The following is a 21,818-nucleotide window of genomic DNA, read 5'->3' on the forward strand; positions in this document are numbered from 1 at the left end:
AAGCTTTCTGCTATATGTCAAAGACTTTTGATTTCCACTCAAGGCGTTTTATTTCACTTTGATTTTTGGGAAACAAAAGTGAAGCTCCAATCGATCAGTACTGATTGTGAAGGTCAGGAAAAATAAGATATTCTTTAAACTGACATCTGTTGCAAAAGCAAGCAAAATATTACCTGAGAAAATACATAATAAGCACTGCATGTGGTAGTGGAGGAATTAGCACCACATATAGTAATGGAGTGTTGTGAAATAGTTTTGAAACATCCTGCACTTCTATTTGGGTTTGGGGTTTTTTTTCACATTTTCTAAACTTTTAGAAGACAGCCATCAGGGCTCCAATAGGAACTTCTAAAAATAAAATCCATCCTGCATCCTCTTTCTTTCCCCTTGGGTATACTGAGATTTGCACTTGGAAATCCTTGAAGTTCATTTTCCAGAGGATGAATGGGGTGCAATGAAAGCCATTATAGCAATACATTTGGAGGCATAAATTGTGTTCTGAGTGAGGGTGTAAGGCTAATACAAGTAAACCAGCTTGGAGTGTACAAAGTCCCTCAGTTTGTGTACATATGGTATTGATAAAATAAGAAAGACCAAGCTGTAAGTCCCTGCCCCTTGTACCAAATCAGCAAGCATATCAACTTGCTCAGACTCCTATCTGAAATCAAAGACCTGGCACCAAAGTGTGCCCTGGTTCTCATTCCTGCTCTATCAGCTGAATGAAACCCAGCCCATTAGAGGAGGCAGCTAATACATCTAACCTGGCAGCTGCTGCTCCTTCCTCTCAGTTCAGTTGGGCATTGCACTCTGTGACTTCTGCTGCCATAGTGGCGTCCCTGTAGCACTTTGCTGTCCAACCCCATGCAGTGGCTCCTGTGCTCTGTTTGCTCTCCGAGGCTCCTCACAGCAAACCTCCCTGTGCTGCTTATGCAAAGGGTGTTTTCCTAGCTTGGATATGCAAGCCAGGACACTCGGAGACAGTAATCAGTCAAACTGCCAAGGAGTAAATGGGAAGTTTCACATCCCGGTTTCTCAGGGTTATGCCCTCTTGACAGTACTCTCAGAGTAGAGTTTCTTATTTTAATTCTCACTAATAAATGTCACTAAATATTGCCTGAGAGACAGATACGACTTTTAAAATTTACTAATAAGGGAACTTTACACTAAAATAAATTATTTGTATGCATAAATATTTATGTGTATTTGTATGCATGTATATGCTTATGTACTAGAAATTTGGTTCAAAATGCACTAGAAACCTCACATTAGATACTTTCTATGTTCATTTCAGTAAGCATGACTCTTATAAAGGATTAAGTGCCTTATAAGTCTAATATATGAAACCATATGTATATACTTTTAATATATAACACACTTGGTTTATGAAAATAAAAACTTATGTGAGAAAAACTTATAATCATTCTATTTAAACCACAAACTGCAAATTTCTCACATTTGTTTTTACATTCTCACTGGGTTTATGTACAGCTTGTTCCTCCAACCTATGTCCGTCTTTTGTCTCTTTTTGATTAAATAGGACAACTAGATTTTTTTCAAATAAAATTTGGAGTCTGAGAAAAATAAATCTATCCCATCCAGACAGTGAACATTAGTACACAGTCATACAGCCTAGTCTGCTCGCCTCAGTGAACAAAATATCAGCATCTGTATACTGATGTGGCATCCTAGATGCTCTTCCTAAATATCAGTGTCAAGTGAGTAGTGAGGTGATACTTCCAGATAAAAATAGATTTTTGGATGTCAATATTTTGAGGGAGAAGAAGAAGTGCACTAAAAAAATTCCAACCAAACCATTTAGCTGAAATTCCATTTTATGCCTGTCAGAAATGTCTTAATGCGAATGTTTCTGCCAGCTATAAATTGCCACAGATTTTGCTATAAAGCAGTGTGTTTCTAAACTGAGGCTCTGCCTTGCCCCAGACGCTGCCTCACACAGTTTCGGTGTGGGGTCAGCATCGCTCCCTCCTCCCCTCTTGGGGCAGGCCATGGCTCTGGAGGACATTCTTTATGGCTCCCCCTGCAAGCTCCCATCCGGCACACTCTCTGCGCCAAATTATATTTCACATGCACGTCTTAATAACAGCACAGTATGGTCTAAGTTAAAAGCAGCCTTTTAGACCATGTATTCAGCCCTTTGATCGGGCTCAGTTTAGGCTCTTGACACCAACTTCGTTTGGTTTTCTGTGGCTTAACCGTTTGCTGTTCCCATCGTTGTTCATAACAGTATTGTTTGTAGGTCACTTGCAGTTTTAAGTGCTAATTGAAGGATCGGATTTCTTCATGTGTAATTGTTTTGTGGCATACAGCTTTCTTTAAAACTTCTCTTTTTAATATAAAAAGGCTTTTAGGCATAACTATATGGAGAGATATATAAATAATATTAATTTCCCCATTTACTTCTCTAGCTGTTTTTGCAAGAATGAATGTGGATTAACATTGTTATCCTTTCCTAACAATTATCTTTCGCTACTCTAGCTAGTTTAGTTCTAAAAGACAGAGCCATTGACAAGGGAAAAAAGGGAACCTTCTCAGATTTTTCAGCTCAGCGGTGGTAATGTTGCACTGAGCACTAATGAGGGAACCCCCACTGATTTGCCTGCTTTGTGACTTTTCTATTTCATAATTATTTTTAAAACGCAAAACGACATGAGGTAGCCTAGTCATGTCTCTACAACTTCCTGGTAGCTCAGTTCTTACTGCAGATGGCAATTTGTTCTTGTAACATATATGTCTCTCTGACCATTTTCATCTAATTTGTATGGGTTCTACCATTTCCTTTCTCTCTTTCAGGGACCTTGCTGTGTGTGAGCTGGGGGGTGGCATGACATGCTTGGCTGGGCTCATGGTAGGTCTTTTCTCAATTCCAATCCCATTCAGAGGAAGAAACAAAAGGAAAAATGTTCCAGTGCCTCCAACTGCTGGGTCAGAGAACTGTCAACAGCCTCAGCTGCGGTCAAGCTGCAGAGTCTTGAGAGACCTTCTAGATTGACTTGCTTTCGTATCATATTGATTTTATGGTTGCCTCGATGAGCAGAAACATTTTACCTCGGTGTAGTCAATATCTTTTGTTGTGACATTCCAGGCCACGTACGGTCTGTCTTTCATTGCCATAGCCGAAGCTTTTTTTTTTTTTCAGATTATAGTCCCATTTGCTAAGATACAGGAATAGCCTGGCGAATCACAGTTGGAGCACCATGATATAGCTGCTAATGTTTTGCCTGCATTATTACACCAACAAACATGATCCAGAGCTCTCGGTAATTAGATTCTTTTGAATTAGATTGGCCATTCAGGAGAGTCGTTCACCATTCTCTGGGTTCTGAGTCATGTATTCAGGAGATATTATGTAGCAGTGCAGTGCATTAGACAAGTTTTTATGTCTCTACAAATAAAAGCATATTGTTACACTGATTGGCATTTGACAAACCTGTCGCTCTTATACAATGTGTCGAGGTTACAGCCCAATGTGCGAGCATGTCAAAGCTCACAAAAAAATTACCCTTACAAAGCCATCTGCCTGCAATGCAAAGTTATATGAAGGGCATCAGGCAGTCAGACAGAAGCAAGCTGAAAGGCAGAGTGACAGCCTTGTATGATGGCTCTACTAGATAAACAGAAGCCCGCAAATGAAAGCCTCTCAGAATACCATCATCGGCTGTCACAATGCAATTACGGAACAGAATGATAGCAAGATAGAGGCTCCCGCAAATGGAATGATAAAAGTATTGACTGATTTGATTGAATGATTAAAATAATGCAGACATAAAATGAAAAAAGATTGAAGATTGTTACAGAGAAATAGGTGAGGAAGCATGATACTGAAGGCTTGTCACTCCTGTCTTCACTTCCACACAGACAAGCATATTTGCTCATTGTTTGCTGTGCTCTTTTTTTCAGGTTGCTATTTCTGCAGATGTCAAAGAAGTTCTGTTAACTGATGGAAATGAAAAGGCCATCAAAAGTATCCTTATTCAGATAGAAAACTGGTTTGTTGTGCTCGTTCCTTTTTACTGGCTGAGTAACAATCGATATAAAGACAGACAGCATGGGGTATATTAAGAAAAGTCCCCCATAAGTAATTAAAAAATAGATGTAGAATATCTTGAACAGAGCTACAGCTTCCCCCATAATAAATGCCACATTTTCGCCTTTAATTAAAAATGCAGGTGTTGGTATAGTAAATATGTGTCTCATGGTTGAGTGCTGCAAGACTCGCGTGTATGCTGCACGTTACAGGAGGTATAGTAGTGAATCAAATCATTAGCTCCCCTTCATGTATCCTTTTTGCAGAGGAGCTAGATTTTTTTCCTCTTTCAAATACTAGCCTCTTAAAACATCCCCAACACTTGTATATTGTCACAGTTTTCCCAGTGTATATTACAAATTACCCATTTAGTTTGCTTAATCAATTATCAATTTATCTTTATTTCTCTTGATGTAAGACTGCAAAACTCCTCTGTCGCTTGTAGAAAGTATTTTATTGTATTTTTTTATGATAGATTAAATTGCTATCATGCCCTTCTAATATGAACATACAGTTCAGAAAATTGAACTGGACTTGGGCTAAGAGATAGAATGAGTGAGCATAATTTGTGGCCACATTAAATATCAGCACAGAACAAGAACAGATATATACAGTGAATACTAATAACCCTTAGAAATTGAGAGGGAAAAAAGGAAGATATCTATTTGCTTTTGTTCCTTGATAATCTTTCCATTTACATTTTTAAGGCAGGCTAATTTTTCAGGTTTTGGCCACTGCAGCTTCAGAATTATTTAGATTTGAGGTTTGTATGTATTTGAGAGCTAACATAATGAGTACTTAATGAAAAAAAAAAGTTAAACTAATCCATGGCTTAAATAAATTGCAGTTGCTGATGCCTGTTAAAACAGGAGACATTTGCAGTGCAATAATATTAGCTACTACCTTTTAAAAACACGTTCTCAGAGGTAACTGACTTAACTATAATTACTTACAACACTTGAACAATTTCATGTTATAAACAGCCAATCCCAGATCATATCTGTTAAAACTTGAAGTAAGCCTGCTAAAAGTCTCCTTTTTCTTGAAAAGGCAAGTTCTCAGCTGTGTTTCAGGGATCCTTACTTTGTTAAATTCTAGCTTGTTAGACTTGTGTCTTAAGGAGGAAGTATTCATTATTCTGTGTATTTTAATCAGCACCACCCTTTCCAATCTTTCTTCCACGTCATTATGAAGATAAAAAATGTGGCAGCAAAGAATTGTTTCAAAACTAGCCTAACAAAACAAACTAGTGTTGCATAGAAGCATAGGTGTTTAACAAAAGGTCATTTTACTCACAGAAAGCTTCAGGTGGACTCAGTAATCATCAAGTCAGCAAATATCTTGCATAGCAGATTCCATAAAAATACCTGAACTTTTTTGAAATGTAGAAGTCTTTTATAGTCAGGAAAATTGGCAAGTGCCAAAAGTATTCACTCAGTCTTTGGAATTAAATAAAAATGCTTTTATTCATGAAAAAGATACTGTTAAAGTAATCTAATTATCACACCTTAGTTTTTGACAATATGTTTTAGAAATATCTTCTGTTTCCAAAAGTCCTACAAGAAGTCTTCATCTGTATTCACTCAGTGAATCCCTAACAGGGAAGCCATTGGTGAACGGCTCTAACAGGAATTTATTTTTCTTTTTTTAACATTTGGTGCTCAGAAGGCTCAGCATTCAAAGTGCTTTTATTGTGTTGGATTTTACAATGGGCTTAATATTAGCAGGGTGCCAAAGTGCAGCAGGCTAAGAACTTTACCATGTATGTGGAATGTATTCTTAAAAGTGCACGTAATAAAATTTATGTTGCATTTTATGTGGTTTATGGATTTCAGTAGTAATTTTATGATCTGTCTTATGGTAATTTTCTTTTGCACTCTTTTGTATAGTGACTAGCTGTAACAGAAGTTTAGATTAAATTTAGATCTGTTTCAGCCACACCAGACTCACTGAAATCAGTAAGAATTTTAGGTGTAATTGGAAATAGCATTTGAGCCCAAGTGCCACTGACTACAAATGACCTATTTCTGCTAATTTTTATTATTGCTGATGGTACTTTTTAATTGTTTAGCATACCCAATTAAGGTAATGTGGGGTAAAATACTGTTTTCTTTCCTAGATTCTGCTCTTCAAGAATAGTTAATGCCTAGTATTATGCTTTTTATGTAGGTATTATAGATTAAAATAATCTTGTTTTAAAATTACTGTTTATATCTTCCCTTTAAATTTCTTAGGAAGCTTAAATTACATGCCAGTCATACTATAATATTCAAAAATTACTTTCCAAAAAGTAAAAGTGGTTGTCAACAAAAAAGAAAAAAAAATCCCTGTCAGAAGCCAGGAAATCACCAAGCAAGCCTGCTAATTATTCTTAATGGGCAAGATGAGCACATTAAGAAACAAATGAATACATCAGTGAAATGTAATTGAAAATCGACCTGGCAATAGTGCATTGCATCTGAGAATCTGCCTTTGTATTATCAACATCATCACAATTATTGTTGTTTTTGTTATTGCTATCGCTATTCAGTGAGCATAACTAACAGCTTTGCTTTGCAAAATCTCGAGCTTTTTAGGATTTGATTTTTCTTTTAATTTTTGACATGCTTCCTATTGATCTCCATTTCGTACTCCCACGTGAAGTATTCACTATGTATGTTTTCAATATCTGTATTAGGATATATTGTTGAAATGTTAGAAGTTGGAACAATTTACAAATTAGTGAATTTCAAATAATTGTTGTCATTTTCACCCTCTCACTGTGAAATATATTGCTATATTTTATATTGATCCATGATCTTATGTATTATGTTTATGGAGGTTTTTAAAAAGATATTATGATTTGAGTTGCTAATCCCTTTAAAAGACTTCACTCTAACTCACTGGTTTTCCTTATCATGAGGAGGTTTTAATTGATCAAATAGATCATTTATATAGCAAAATCAATAAAATAAAGACAGATGTTACTCCTTTTGCAGCCTTGTTCCAAACTTTATTGTTTGTTTAGTGTGTTTTATCCAAGTTCTCTCAGGATGATTTAAATAAGGAAAGTATTAAAAATAAAAAAATAGACATATCAAGTGAATAATAGAGCAAAGTTATCAGATTCATCCCCATTTGTAATTTTGGGTGATATGCGTTCAGATACAAATTTCTCAGCTCAGGTAATAGCTGTGACATAAGTCAGTCATCAACATCAAATTCTATTTCCTCAGAACACTGGAAGCATCTTTATTCAGTTTGACATGTCCAGATCCAAGGATGAGGTTCATTTTAGTAAAAATTCTCTCCTATTTCAGAGAGGCTGTGTACCTCCTGCCTTAGCTCTGTTTCACACCATGCACTAGTGACTTGAACTACTGTCTGAAAGCATCAATAATACAAAACATTGTTGCAGTGCACTATAATGGCCATTAAAATAAAGTGTATGGATCTTTCAACAGTCCTGGGAAATTTAGGTTAGAAGGGTCATGTTCAGCCTGAATGCCTGAAGACATGGGCTCATAAATTATTTAAAAAAGCCAGTGTTACCATATTTATAACCATTATTAAGAGTTTTGCTCAGTTATATAATTTAAGTGCAGTGTATTAATTTATCAACAATGTTATTTCTGCATCTACTTAAAAACAGCATGCTTTGCTCATGGAGTTACTTATGCCTTCCTATTGCTTCACAGGTATAGACCATTCATTTACTACTTCTCATTACATATTGTGGAAAAGATTTAAAAGGCACATCCAAACTACAGAGATTTGTTCAAACCAGTTTTCTGTCATTTGATTTCTAGTTTTTTGCTTTAGAAAATTCCATTGTTTGGATAGAGGCTTTCCTAAAATAACTTTTCTTAAATGACCAACTCTGTTAGGAAGGCCAATTATGTGATTTCAGCAAAGCAAATAAAAAGATATATCAATGATATTTCAAATTAGCCTGACACTAGTGTTCAGTTTTCTTATAAGAGCACTTTCAAAAAATTTGTCATGTTTTGTGGACCTAGAAACACCTTCCTAATTAGCTTTAGATTTCCTGTACCTTAAATAAAAAAGAGGGATCATTGGCAACCTTACCAAAAGTGTCTAAGATAATTTTTTATATTTGAGACTGAATCATTCAAATACATATGGATTCACCTTGAGTGGCAATTAGTGTTGTCATAGTTTTCACTTACTTGATATACTTTTCCTTCCAATGGCTTCTCACTAACCACAAATGATTGATTATGAAGGTTATCTTTCTAGCAACAGATGGTTGGGCTCAGCTTCCCTGGAAACTTTTCTTTGATAGCCTTTGCTTTCACCTGCCTGAATGGCTCCCCAAATTTGTGACCTGATCTTGTAAACTACAAGAAGCTGAGACATGAGGCTGAGGCAGTGTTGTGGCACCTAAGGGGAAGAAAAGGCATTTATTGCTTTGTACTCTTTTATGGTGGTTCCAAAACATTCTCAAGAAAGCAAATGGACTAGAAACTCCTTTGCCTATAGGTTAAAGTGATCCTGTTGTGTGTTGGAGTCACCCAGACAGAGCCAGGAACAAAGATGTGTGTCTTGTGGCAGGGCAGGTACTCAAAACCCATAAGCCTCCAAAATCTCAGCACTGGGTTATAGTCAAAAGCAGCACAAACTAAACTGGACATTTAGTAACCATGCTAAAAAAATTCAGTTAACATGGTTTTAATTCTTATATTTGTAAATAGTTACCTTTAAATATATGTAAGGTATGGAAAGTCTTTTTTCAGTTCCCTCTATAGCTACAGGGCTAGAAATTCCTTAAATGAAACAGTAAATAGAGGTAGGCAATGGAGAGCAAATTGCTGCATAGATATATGGCTGATGTGCTGGAGAAGTTAGCACAGATTAAAGAAGACCAAACAGATGAGAGACATTATGCAGGTATTATCAGTGGAAAAGAATGGGGTTTATTATTTTTATTATTACTCTAGTTTTGTAGGAAATTCTTAACAATTATACTGCAGATGTAAATGAGATCATCACAAGAAACCAAAATGCTGGAGTATTTAAGGCTCAGAAAGTGTCAAGCCGGTAAGATTGTACTAAAATTTCTTCTGAAGATTCTGTTAAACTCTTTTACTGATTCTTGCATGTAATTCTGTTTTTAATGTAGATGTGAAATGTATGCAAAAGTGTGAAAGTGTGACCTATGTTACTGCTGCTTACGCAGATGTATGTATAGTATAAGTAGGTAAGTGGTGCAAGACAGAAATTTAGAAGTATTAAAAAAAAGTGAATTGCTTTTTAACATAGGAAATACAGCATGATTATCTTGGTGACATAACCTCTCTTTATCTTCTTTTAATGTAGACTATGTCTCTTCAACCCATGGTTCAGTGCATGGGTGAAATATGTCTTCTTCAGAGTCACCACTACCCATAGTACTGAATGTCAGGCTTGGAGTGAATTTACCTAAATCACCGGCAGGTTTCATTTTATATAGCTCTGAGAATTCAGGGTTGCAACAAATCCCATTTGCCCTCAGGTAGATGTTGTTGGAGCATCCATGGGAAGTTTTTTGGTCATCCTGTCTGTGCAATCCATATTGTGTTGTCACTGCAAGGACAGATAGGGAGCATGGGAACTGGGCACAGTGTGCTGGGGCCCTTTTCTTATTGACTATGACTTAAGGTGCAGGCTGCACCCAGCATTTTTTTCATAGTGCACCTCCTCTTTTGTCTCTGAGTTAGCTCTGATGGCACACTCTGGAGGGTGAGCACTGTAGAGGTGTAAAGATTTTGGTTTAAGATTTTCTCCAGAGCCTTTCATACCCATCCTGTAATAGGTGGTAGCACTGAACTGTTTAACTGTCTGCTTCACTGAGGTATCTCCAGGTACAGTAGGGACTGGAAGTAGCTGAAAAATTGAAGTGTGTTCATTTCTTGCAGTATTTTAAAAGTAAATTGTAAAGTACTTCATATTCCTGGCATAGAGTTAAGAATTAGAAGATGGCTACCTGAGAGTAAATAGTGCACTCTTACTTGTGTGTCTAAATATTTCTTTTTGATGGCTCACATTCCAGAACGGCTCTCAGTTCTTCTAAAAGTGACAAAAGTAAAGCTGAAAAAGGGCTGAGAAAAGCAAACTGTTAATGCAGAATAAGCTTACTAACACAGAGGGTTAAACCCATACAGTTTTAATGGCTATCATTCATGTCATTTAACTGTATGCTTATGGAGCCAATCTGTGTAGAGAAGTTCTTTTAAGTGAGCACTTAGGGCTAGAAAAATTCTACCTTCATTAGGGTGTATGGACATATAACTTAGAGATACATCTCTGCATCCTAATAGGAGCCTGCCAAGTAGACAAAGGCCACACAGGCCCCAGGTTTTTCAGGTTCCATGTGTTGAACACCTTTTGTGAGCAGAACTCCTCAGACGCTGCTGAGGAGAGGCTGTGTGGTACGTCCATCCAGAAGCTTAGATTTTGCAGATTTCCACTTAGTATGAGATTTCAGATTTCATCCCTTGTCAAGACTTCAAACCTGGTCTTTTAGATATCAATCAAAAGCACATTTTCTACACTGTCCTCATTTACATTTATCTAATGCTTAAGGTCATTTGTGATCATTTGAGTGTATTTCAGCATATGGAATCAGTGAATAATAGATTTCAGCCTCACGCTGTGAAGAAAGATTGTGTTTTTACAAGACATGATGTTGTTTACTGGGTGTTAATAATCACTAATTAATAAACATATCTAGACATCATAAAATGTTGCATTTTAAGGAGGAAAAAATGTAAAGTGTTTACCTTCTTGAGTGCAGTAGCATTTGGGGCCTTATTTGCATAAATAAAATAATTAAATTACAAAATAATGTGAAGTACTATATGAAAACAAGGCTTGTTATAATAAATGCTTGATTTGATTTTTAATTCCACATTCTTGAGGCTTTTTAGTTTTGTTATAACAGTATAAAGTTTTATAAAATGAGTATTCAAATGAGTGTCTAATGGATTGATCAGTCCTTCAGATTTAGTAACGACGTGTGATGAAGACAGTAACAAAGTTATATGATCCCTTCTCAATGCCTTGAAGAAACTAAAAAGCTGATGTAAAGTCTGAAATATTACTGTAACCTTGATTCACTTTTCCTACAACTGAAAACCTTAGTTACATAATGGTTATGGGGAGAAAAAAAAAAGGAGAAAAACCCCCCAAACCGAAACAAAACAAAACAAAAAAAAGAAGAAAATGTAGTGTTTTGTAGGGAAGAATTCAACACTGGTGTGTGAAGTGTCATTCAGTGACTTCTTTTACATTGATCAGATCTTGCTGGGAAGTGAATAAAGTGATGTATGTAAGTGACTTACTGCAACATCAGTTTAATCTGGAGAAAGCATGTTCTTTGCTATAATGTGTCATTTGAACAGTGTCCAGTCTTGCAACTTTGCAGTGTCCAGTGCAAAGTTAAAAGATTTTTTCCATATAAAGGTAATTCAGAATAGAGCTTTCTCAATGTGTCGTCTTCTTATGTCAGGATTTTGTACTCTTTTCCTTGCACATGGAGGAGAAATTATCAGTATGAGAGTCAGTTTGTGAGTGTTCCAGACACTTTAGTCTACGGTTGGAAAATATTCCAAAATGTGTATGGTGCAAAAAGGAACAATCCAATATCAACCAAGAGAAGTTAGATTAGGACAACCTGCCATACACTTGTTTATTTAGATTTATACAAAATGCAGTAAATGAGCGCTTATCTAGCTCTCTGCCAACTCTTCATTCTTGTTTAAAAATACAGTAATATAAACCAAACTTATATTTGGCAGTTTGTCATATTGTGTGTTATAATGTAATAATAGATACATAGTAAACAGTGGATATACAATTCTATTTTATTTTTACATAAGAGTGTAAGCAAGTACATGTAACATCAAGTCAGTAAGAGAGATGCTTGTGGCAATGCATCCTTTGATTTGACTTGTAATAGTGTATGACAGTCTTTATTCATTCTATAGTCAACTTTATAATCCACGTCAAGAATGAATGACCATGTGAACAGAAGGGACAATTCCTGCTCCTTAAAGATTAACAGATAGGTTGTAATCTTCTCCAAGATTTTAGTGTTCCTTACAAATGTAATGAATTTACAAGCTTCCAGAACTAAACCTATTCAGAAAAAAAGTCTTTTGAAATACTAAATGACGTCCAGTATAATAGTGGATGAGGTTTCAATGACAGAGCACTGAATTTGTCTGATTCTGCTCTTACATTAATGGCCTCTTTCTCTGTGTCTGCCAACATGTGAATATTTTACCTACTGCAATGTTCTTCAAATATACCAAGTTTCTAAGCTTCCAGATTTCAACAGGTCATGTAACAGGTTCCATCAACATGGGACAGCCTTAATGAAGTCTCTTTCTTTGTTTTCGTACATCAAAATGACCTGGGTGTTGCTAAATTCAAACTTTTTAAAAACATATTTATTGAATTTGTTGTGTTTGTCACCTTAGCAACCCTAAAGAAATCCGTTTTGTTCCAACTACTTTTCTCCTCATGTAACACTCTTCCATGACAGCATCTATTGGCAAGGAGGAAACTGCCAAAAGGAACATTTCCTGCTCTTTGGTCGGAAAGAAAAAGCTCCTGATTCCTGCTCTCTTAATTTGATCATTTCATGTATGTGTGGAAAGATACAATGAACAGGCTGTCTGCTCATGTCCATTGTGAAGTTGTAGCTCTTCGTCACTCAGCTCAGGTGGAAACCATTCCGTACCTCTGATCATACTTGCCCTGCTCTATATCTTTTTCAGTTTCAATCTACTCATTTTCAGATGACTGTGATCAGTATTGCATTCAAATTGTGCATAAATAGATATATGTAGTGGAATAATTATGCTTTTTGTTCCCCTTTTAAAAATGCCTAACAGTGATTTGCTTTTTTCACTGCAGTTGAGCACAGCGCTAATAGTTTCATGACACTGTCTGTCACAACATCAGGAGCTTTCCAGTGATGGTCAGTTTGGAGACCTTCATTTTCTATATCAAGTGAGAATTATTTTTTCCGTTGTGCACTTTGCATTTATCCACACTGAATTTCATCTGTCATTTTATTGTCCAATTACTCAGTTTCATCCTTCTCTGCAATCCTTCACAGTCTGCTCTTTTCCTCACTGTCTTGAATGGTTTCTTAACATCAGCAAACTTTGCCACCTCAGTGCTCATCTCTTGTAAACATGTTGAATAGAACAGGTCCCAGGGGAACTCTGCTGATTATCTCCCTCCACTGTGAGAATTGACCATTTGCTACTACCCTGTTCCCTGTCTTTTGTTCCATTATTTAGCCATGTCAGGACTCTTGTCCAGTGACAGTCTGTTTTCCTAAAATGTTGTTAGTGAGGGTCCTTGCCAATAGCTTTTTGGAATCAGAAGCAGGCTGTGTTACCCAGATCACCCTTATCTGAATACTTGTTGACATCTTGGAAGAGCTCAAGGTTTATAAAGCAGGACTTTTTTTACCAAAGATGTATCAGAAAAAGCTTCTGTGATGAAATGTCTTCAGTTTCTTCTACAGTGAAGTAAATTTTTTGCACTGATGCAAAGAATTAATTTAACCTCTCTGAAATGTTGTGATCCTCTGCGAGTGCTCATTCTTTATCTCAATTATCAGCTGGCAGGAAGATATAGCAAAACAAAAACAAAAGGAAGAGTACACTCATTTTTTACCTGCCATTTTATTATTATAATTAATTTTCCAAGTCTGTGATTCTTTCTTCAGTTGGGTACAACTTCAGCTTTTGGAGGAATGACATCTTGTTTCTAATAACCTTTTTTACTGTTTAGCCATATCAGGTGACTTTCACAAACTTCCAAGCCTCTCCTATTTATGTATTTTACCCAGTTGTGGTGACTTAATAAAGGATATTTTAAATTGCATTGTAGCTTTGTCTGTCTTCTTTATGGGGCCAGATGAGAATATATAAAGAGAAAAAACCGAAAAGTTAGCAAGCTTTATAAAAAAATTCCTATGTGTTTGGAAAAACAGGGAGAAAAGCTAGGTGTTAGCTGAAAGTATAATGTATTATTTTAAATAATTCTTGCTCAAATCTTTTACTATTTCGTGATGGTCTCCTGTTAGCTTAAAAAACATGCTATTGGTAAAACTATTCCTCTTGTACTCTCTTGGGCTGTACAAAAAGACTAGGGGGAAACCACTGATATGAGAAGACTGAGATGTTTCTTCCCAGGGCTTTAAAGGAAAATGTCTTTGAGGTGTTAGAATCAAAGATTTTATTTTTTTTTTCTTATTCCTATCTGCCTTTTTACCCATCATTTTAGCCAATTTTTACATTGTTTCCTGGTTTACGTTGTTACCGTTGTAGCTTTGTCTGCCCTTCCTTGTCTGCCTTGACTCTACCTTAATACGCAGTCATCAAGTACATCTTGCACACTTTCAGTAGGCTCTCTCCTTCCCAGGCACTCGCTGCTAATCTTTGCCATGATAAACTTTAAATGTTGACAACATACTGCTTACAGTGTTATCCTTGTTTATTTCATTCATATTCAGTTAATAGTTACTCAAACATTAACCAAGGATACTGAAAATATATGCGATTCAGGAAGGGGGCAGAGGAGTGAATCAGGGTCTGGAAATGAGAGAGTTAAAGAGCTTTGTTTACTTTACTTGTCAAAGAAATGACTTGATTGTTAAGAAATGAATTGATTTTGCTCTGAAAATCTCATATGGAGAAAAAACCCTTTAACAGAAGATCAGTCTTTAATCTAGCTTACAAGTACCTAACAAGATGTAGAAACTGCAGCTAGGCAAATTCAGTCTAGAAAAAAAATCAGATTTGACAGAATGATAATACATTAGAACATCTTTCCATGGGAAGTGGTAGTTTCTTAAGCAGTGAATGTGTTTGATTCATGGGTATTTTTCTGAAACACATGTAATAATTTCCTGAGATATATGGCCTTGATACAAAAATTTGAAATCTTGAATGTTTATTATGGTCCCTCCTGCCCTCAGAATTTAAGCACCTGTGAATTGCATCTTCTCTGCTGTTTTTGATTTTTCGTCCATTCAGCCCTTCTGGACCTGCCTGGTTCACATTCTTGGTTTTTTTCTTCTGGTTCCCTTGATTATCCTCCCCATATTCCTGGATAGACTGTTTTCCACAGAGCAAGAAACTGTCTTCTTTTCCTTCATATTTTTACACAAATCACTGATCCTACCGGTGTGGTTGTGCCACCTGTGTTTATGCTGTCTTGCACTTTCAAATTATGTATTTTTTTATACTGTATCATTCTGAATTAGAATTTGATAACCATCCAATTTTTTGAAAAATGTACTACATGAACCTTGCTAAAAACAGTAGTCAGTCTCCAAATAAAGGCTGATTTAGAATGCGTTGATGTAGGGGAGGGATGTGAGAAGGCAAATTCAAAACCGCCACTGGTATTTTTTTATTAATAGCATTTCTGTACAAGATATTCTCACTTCTTTTAAATAAATAGCCACACTTGTACTGAATGCTGAGTTGTGATGTGTCAACAAAATGGAAAAATTTATTCTACAACAGTTGTATTTACGTGCAACATTAATGATCTCCAAAATGGAAAAAAATTATTCTGCAGTAGTTGTATTTATATGCAGTGCATTAATTATGTCCCAAAAATTTAGTAGCTTTTGATACACAGCAAATGTGTGTTAGGACTGTTATTTTTGAAGAGAAAACTGTAATGTTCCCATCTGAATTTTAGCAAAATATGTTGTACAAAATGAGAGAGAGAAAATGTGTTCTTAGAATAAGGAATAAGGGAAGTGTATAACTTTATCATACACTTCTAGAAAGAAACTTCTGGGCAAGAAAAACCTAGATAGGATGGTTTTGGTGGTTTTTTTCTTCTTTTGTATTACCATGTTAATGTGGTTGGGTTTCATCATGAATTGTTGTACCAGACATTGTATAAACACAGAGCAAAAAGGCAGTTTGAGTTAGAGAATCAGTGGTCTAAGACCAGAGACAGATATGGTGAGGAAGGATAACAAAGATAACTGAAGTCAGCATGATTGACAGAGTTGGAGGCACAAGAGCAGCCTTGCCTCTTCTTGGTTTTTGTGGGTGCTATTTTGAAGGACAGTTTCAAGGATAATGGAGTAAGTCTGTGAATGTTTGTGGGTAACATAGTGAAAGAAAATTTTATAGGTGCTTGCTTGAAAAGTTAAGTGGAAGATGTAGGCTGACATTAGGGCTGATTAAAGAAGGGACTTGTCCTTTTAATATTGAATGAGAGATAAAAAATAGGGAAGTGAAGCATTTGGAAAAGACAACTTGCAACTTACCTGGAGGAGTACAGAGAAAGGTGACAAGATCAGGGTTGTAGGCAAGAAAAACAACCTTTGCAGCAGCCTACTGAATAAATATTAATATGGCAAGACTGCAAAAGCAGAGAGAACAGTATTGTGATGTTTGGATATAAGTGATGATGACATGGTCAAGAGTTTGAGTGGATTGGTAAGAAACTTCTTAGAGATGCTATGCAGAGAGAATAAGCAACACAGCTGAGTATGCAGCTACAGAGAAAGGTCTAAGCTAAGTATAGATTACAGACTGGAATTAATGGTTATGTCCAAAGGGATCCAGAAAATGTGGTCACACGATGCCTTGTGGTACATTAGAGGTGATGAGCTTCTCACTCAGGCTGTGAAAAATATTAAGAGTCTGTATACACAGTATAAACTGGAGAAATGGGTAGTTTGGTTTAGCTTTTATGGATGAGATAGCCCAGAAATAAAATTCAGAGGAAGAAAAGCTTGAGTTGGAACATTGTAAAATTATCAGAAATGTGAGAAAGGTTTGAAGGTAATCTTTAGAAGATCACATTTTAAAAATTATAAGAGACAATTAAAAAACAAACAAACAAAACCCAGAGGAATTAAAAATGGTAAAGTATAGTACGATTTTACTGGGTTGAAGAGAGAAAAAAATGTATAGGAGAGTTCAGATAGTATAGGAGAGAAAAAGTGTGTAGGAGAGTTCAGATTTTGAGCCTAGCTGAGGAAAATCACGGGTATACTTTGACAAGAGCAGATAAGTGACATGGGGGTTGCTGAAACCTGCAAGGACATTGTTAGAAGAATGTGTCCATTGGCAATTGTAAATATCATATTCAAAATACTTAGAAATGTAAGAGGAAACGAAGAATGGTCGATATTGGGTACCTGTGGTTGAAAACTTAACTTTGCTCCCCTCAAACCAGGTATGCACTGTAGGGAGTGAGATAAGGGATAAGAATACAAAGCAAAGTGAAGCAGTTAAAGTAAGAAACACAGGCAGAGAAATAAGAGCAGCCTTATGAGAATATAATAGGAGAGATGGGGAAATTATAGTAGGGAAATTTGCAAGACTCAGAGGAATTGTAATGATAGGTGTACACATTGCCTCTTATCGCTAGATTAAAATCCATCTGCTTGATCTTTATACAAAACTAAGGAATCTCAAACAGAGATCAAGGTGTGGAGAAACATCCTGATGATGCCTTTTGTTAGTGTGTTAATGAACTTGCTTGGTTAATGTCATAGAAAAAGTCATATAAACCCCCAGACAAAATCTTTTACCTTAACCTGTATACTTTCCAATGATAATGCTTTTCAGAGACTGAAGCTTAAATTAAAATATGAAAAGAAGAGGTGGGTAGATAGGGGTTCTTGCTAGCTGCTCATCTGCTAATTTGGACTATTTTTTTAATCCTTATTAAAACTACTAATACATTTTGAAGCAAGTAAGGCTTTTGTGTCTTTTGTCCTTTTCTTCTAATTTTGATTTTTTGTCTTTATCTACTTTTCTCCTAATTTGAGAGCTACTCTAGCCTGTGCCATTCATCACAAGAACATCTCAGAGCGACTTGGAAATGTTTCAAGTTTTAACAATCAGAGACTTAACCTGTTTTTTCTCATAGAAGTTACCTGCCTAGACACACTAGGAAGACAAACACTGAATAACAGAAGTTGAATAATAATAGTAATGAAGAATTTTGCATGAGAAATAAAACCCTGGTAAAATCAGGTCTTTTGTTGTAGATTGCTGAGATACTTTACCAGTGTAAGGAGAAGAGTGTCGACATATGTCAGGCTATCCTCCCTAAATTAGAATTACTGTACAGGGGAAACCTTGGCTGCTGTAACTATCCCTGCAACATTTGCTATTTTCTTGTACCTTTTTTCTTTCAAATACATGGGGCTATTTGGGGGTGCATTTTTGTTCTTAAAGTCTCTTTCTTACTTGATCTTTTTGTTCTAGTATAATTCTTCTAACTTGATCTAATCACATTTTCTGACTTGCTTGTCAATATAAGATAAATCGGGGGGGGGAAGGAAGAATTGCTTTGATTGTTTGTGTTGTGTGCGGTTTTTTTACTGAATTTCTTGCTTTAGAGTGGGGTAAAGTTGACAGCCTAGGAAACTAAAGCATCAGTACATCTTTTCTCAGCCTATTTTGATAGTATGCTTTATCCCTGACCTGCAAAAGCCACCTCTGCATGTGAGAGGGTAGTTCATTCTCCATAGCTCTTTCAGTCCTTGTCCTTTTTGCTAGGAGTACCATCAAGATTGCTAATTATAGTAATAGGTTTGTGATGTGAGTACTTCTCCTCTGAAAACTGGTGAAATTCATTTGATATAGGCCATAAAACAGCCATTTGTGGGTACCAAGTTTCAGCCACCATCACTTTGGCCCAAGCAGTAGCTAAATAGTGCAGTAGTGTTTTTCCTTGCACCCTATTTCATTTTTAATGTTCTTCCTGTAGCCAAAGAGAACTCCCAACTGTTTTGTATTTCCACTGTGTTTCAGACCCTTTTCTGCTGAAACTCTGATGCCTATTTTCAATTGTAAGAAACTAAACCTGCATCAGTTAAATAAACCAACACAAAATAATATCAAGAGTGAGCTTTATACAGCCTTAAATATCTTGGTTTGTTGTTTGGGGGTTTTTTTTACAAAAAAGCCATTGAAGGTGTGGCTTGGACAGAAACAGAGAGTAAAGCATTTTTTTCAAAATTACAAAATTATTTCAGTTGTTAGTACTGTAGCACTTTCCCTCAAAAGAAAGGCATAAAAATATTATAGCTTTAAAACTTACTTTGCTGGAAGAAAAGTGGCTTGAGAAAGAAAATGGCTTATGTCAGCTACTTTAGCATCACTGGAAAGGAACAAGAAGAAAATATTAACAAGGCTTGCATTTTCTTCATATTGGCAGTAAACATGATACATGCGATTTAAGAGACTTTTTGTGGTGTGGTATTTTTACACTTCTCCTTTTTTAAAGGAAATTTCATAAAAACTGAGATTTTCAGATTTCTGTTGCTACCACTTTTCTGGGTTTCCTAGCAGTGCTTTTCTTTAAATGGAAATGCAATCAGTCCTTACTTCATGGTGCCTTCAGTGTTTCTTTCAGGTCTGACCACTAAGTCCAAGAGTGACCTCCTCAGTAATTCATAAAAAAAGTATTGTTCCCCACCCCCTTACTACATGTGGGTTCATGCACTTAGATACACCTCTTTCCCTTTTTCAGGGTTGTTTTGCCATATTACTGGGGGTTTTTGTACTTTACGCCCAGGAATTGTTCTTGGATTACAAGAACTTGTATGGCTGGTATGATTCACTGCTTTCACTAGCACTAGAATTCAAAATAGCTGATTCAGAATCAGGCTGATTCTGACTTCGGTGTTAATGATGTAATAGTGTTGACTCTGAGCAGAATTGATCCTGTTTCCCTGATATGCGGGGGCATGTCTGCTTTACAGGTGCAGGTGCAGATGTTCAATTGCAGCTCCTGCAGATCTGTGGAAGCATTAAATAGATGGAGTAGTCCAGAGTTAGCTACTGAAACAGTTTTAGAGGTTGCAACCAGTACCGCACTAAACATCTCCTGGCTGCACCTCCCTTACTGGTCATACTTGCACTTAGCTAAGGATAGCAAGGTTAAATACATAGAGCTTGTAGTTCCATCTCCCCCATCAGCGTGCATACACTCTGAGTGAGATGAGTCCTACTGGCATTTATTTTAGAGAAATTATCTTTAGGTTTACATGCTTATCAGGATGAGTCCTGTTGGTATTTATTTTATAGAAATTAACTTCAGTTTCCCCACAGGAATAAAGATTTTTCTGTACTTTTAGAAAATTTATGGCAAAGTTGATTTTAAAAATCTTGTGTGTAAATTTGTCACTGGCCTTTGCATAATTGTGATGTCTTCAGGAAAGCCACTATACTGAAGCTAGAGACCAAAAGCAGCCCTGGTACTAGATCAGGGAAATGGAGAAGGATGTGTGGCCCTTTGCTCACTCCTTCTAACAGTATACATGCCAGTCATGTTACACCACTGCTCATGGTCCTGGCAACCTGTTAGTTCCATATTTTGCTCAACACCATGGTTTATGAGCTTTTACCTACCCACACAAACTCTTCTTGCCTACAGTAGGTGTGCACAGAAAACTCTGTATTTTGGATACTCAGCAGAAAACTGACAGTAACATAAGGGAGGGTTGGTGGGGGTTTTTTGTTTCTTTTTTTTGCAGGAGGAGGCACCTATACTGCCTTCCAAACTGCATGTGTGAAGTATAGTAAATATATGGGTTAAAAAAAATCATAATTCAAATCTCTATAGTGGTACTGATCAGATCTCTGTTTCTGTAGCAATGAGAACCAAAGGTGGCCTTTTAAGGCTCACAGTTCTTCTACCAATTTCCAGTTCTGCTTCAGGATTCTTAAAGTATTAGAGTGCGTGCTTTAAACCCACAAAACTTACCTTTACCTAATTTTCACCATTCTAACCTAAGTTTCCACGGAAACAGGGTTGAAAAAGCTGCTGGTAGCCAGCAGGCAGCCAGCAGCTGAGAGTGAGAACTCTCCTTTGTCACTTTCCACTACTGGATGCCTGCTGCGTGCCAGTGTGCAAAGCTACCTAGGCTTCTAAAATCTGGCTTACTTTCAATTTGAGGCGGAAAAATTAAATTAATCTACTCTTTTCTGTCTTTGGATTGTCGCAGTAAATTCCAGGAGGGCAAATGGGCTAATGAGTCCTGATCTGTTCAGTTACATTGAGCCCCACATAACCAAAGCTTTGCCAACCAACTCGGCCTCTCCTTTCATAATTTCCATGTTTTAAAAGCATTCTGTCTCAATTTTTTTTGTCTGTGCATGTGTACATGCATATTGTGGTACCTTAATTCTCTGTATCTATTTCTCTACATATTTATGAACCTTTTTTGAATACAGTATAACCAATGTACAAAATTCCCTTTTTTTCCTGTATACTTAGGGAACATTTCTGAATGAACACATTATAAACTGATCCTCGGTTAAATATTAGGAGTAGGATGTGAATGGAGATGGCTTTTAACCAGAAGTAGATTATAGCTGCGGGAAGACTAAAGGGTCTATTTGGTCAAGACTCATACAAAACTGAGATAAGCATGCACAACCTGACAAGATCAGATTAGATCCTTCCTCCACGAGTGCTTTTCCCATAAATATTTATCTACTTTCTATTATAAATAACCAGGAAATGAAAAAGAAGGATAGATTCCTTTTTAAAAATAGCCTAGAAATAGAAATGCAGCTTCAAATCTTATGGGTAATGATATTTAAAGTATGCAGTACATTCCAATACTGGTTGCTATTTTTTAGATGGGAGTAAAGTACTGAAATTCTTTGTGGCAGCTACATAAATCAGCAGCATTTATCACCAAAAAAAGAACTTTGTACATATGTGAAATTTTGCCTACTACTGGGTACCTTAGAATTAAATAGCTTATCAC

General features: G+C 36.4%; 1 protein-coding gene across 1 annotated transcript in view; it reads left to right on the forward strand.

Annotated features, from left to right (window-relative positions):
• CAMKMT (calmodulin-lysine N-methyltransferase) overlaps positions 1-21,818 on the forward strand; it is a 217,873-nt gene that overhangs the window by 173,114 nt on the left and 22,941 nt on the right. The window contains exons 5-7 of the mRNA XM_027723390.2: positions 2,812-2,866; positions 3,919-3,982; positions 9,019-9,085. Coding sequence (XP_027579191.1) covers positions 2,812-2,866; positions 3,919-3,982; positions 9,019-9,085 — 186 coding nt within the window. The remainder of the gene's footprint in view (positions 1-2,811; positions 2,867-3,918; positions 3,983-9,018; positions 9,086-21,818) is intronic.

The sequence above is a fragment of the Pipra filicauda genome, unplaced genomic scaffold (genome assembly GCF_003945595.2).
Source record: "Pipra filicauda isolate LSUMZ 115617 unplaced genomic scaffold, ASM394559v2 scaffold51_size4534324_pilon, whole genome shotgun sequence".
Lineage (NCBI taxonomy): Eukaryota > Metazoa > Chordata > Aves > Passeriformes > Pipridae > Pipra > Pipra filicauda.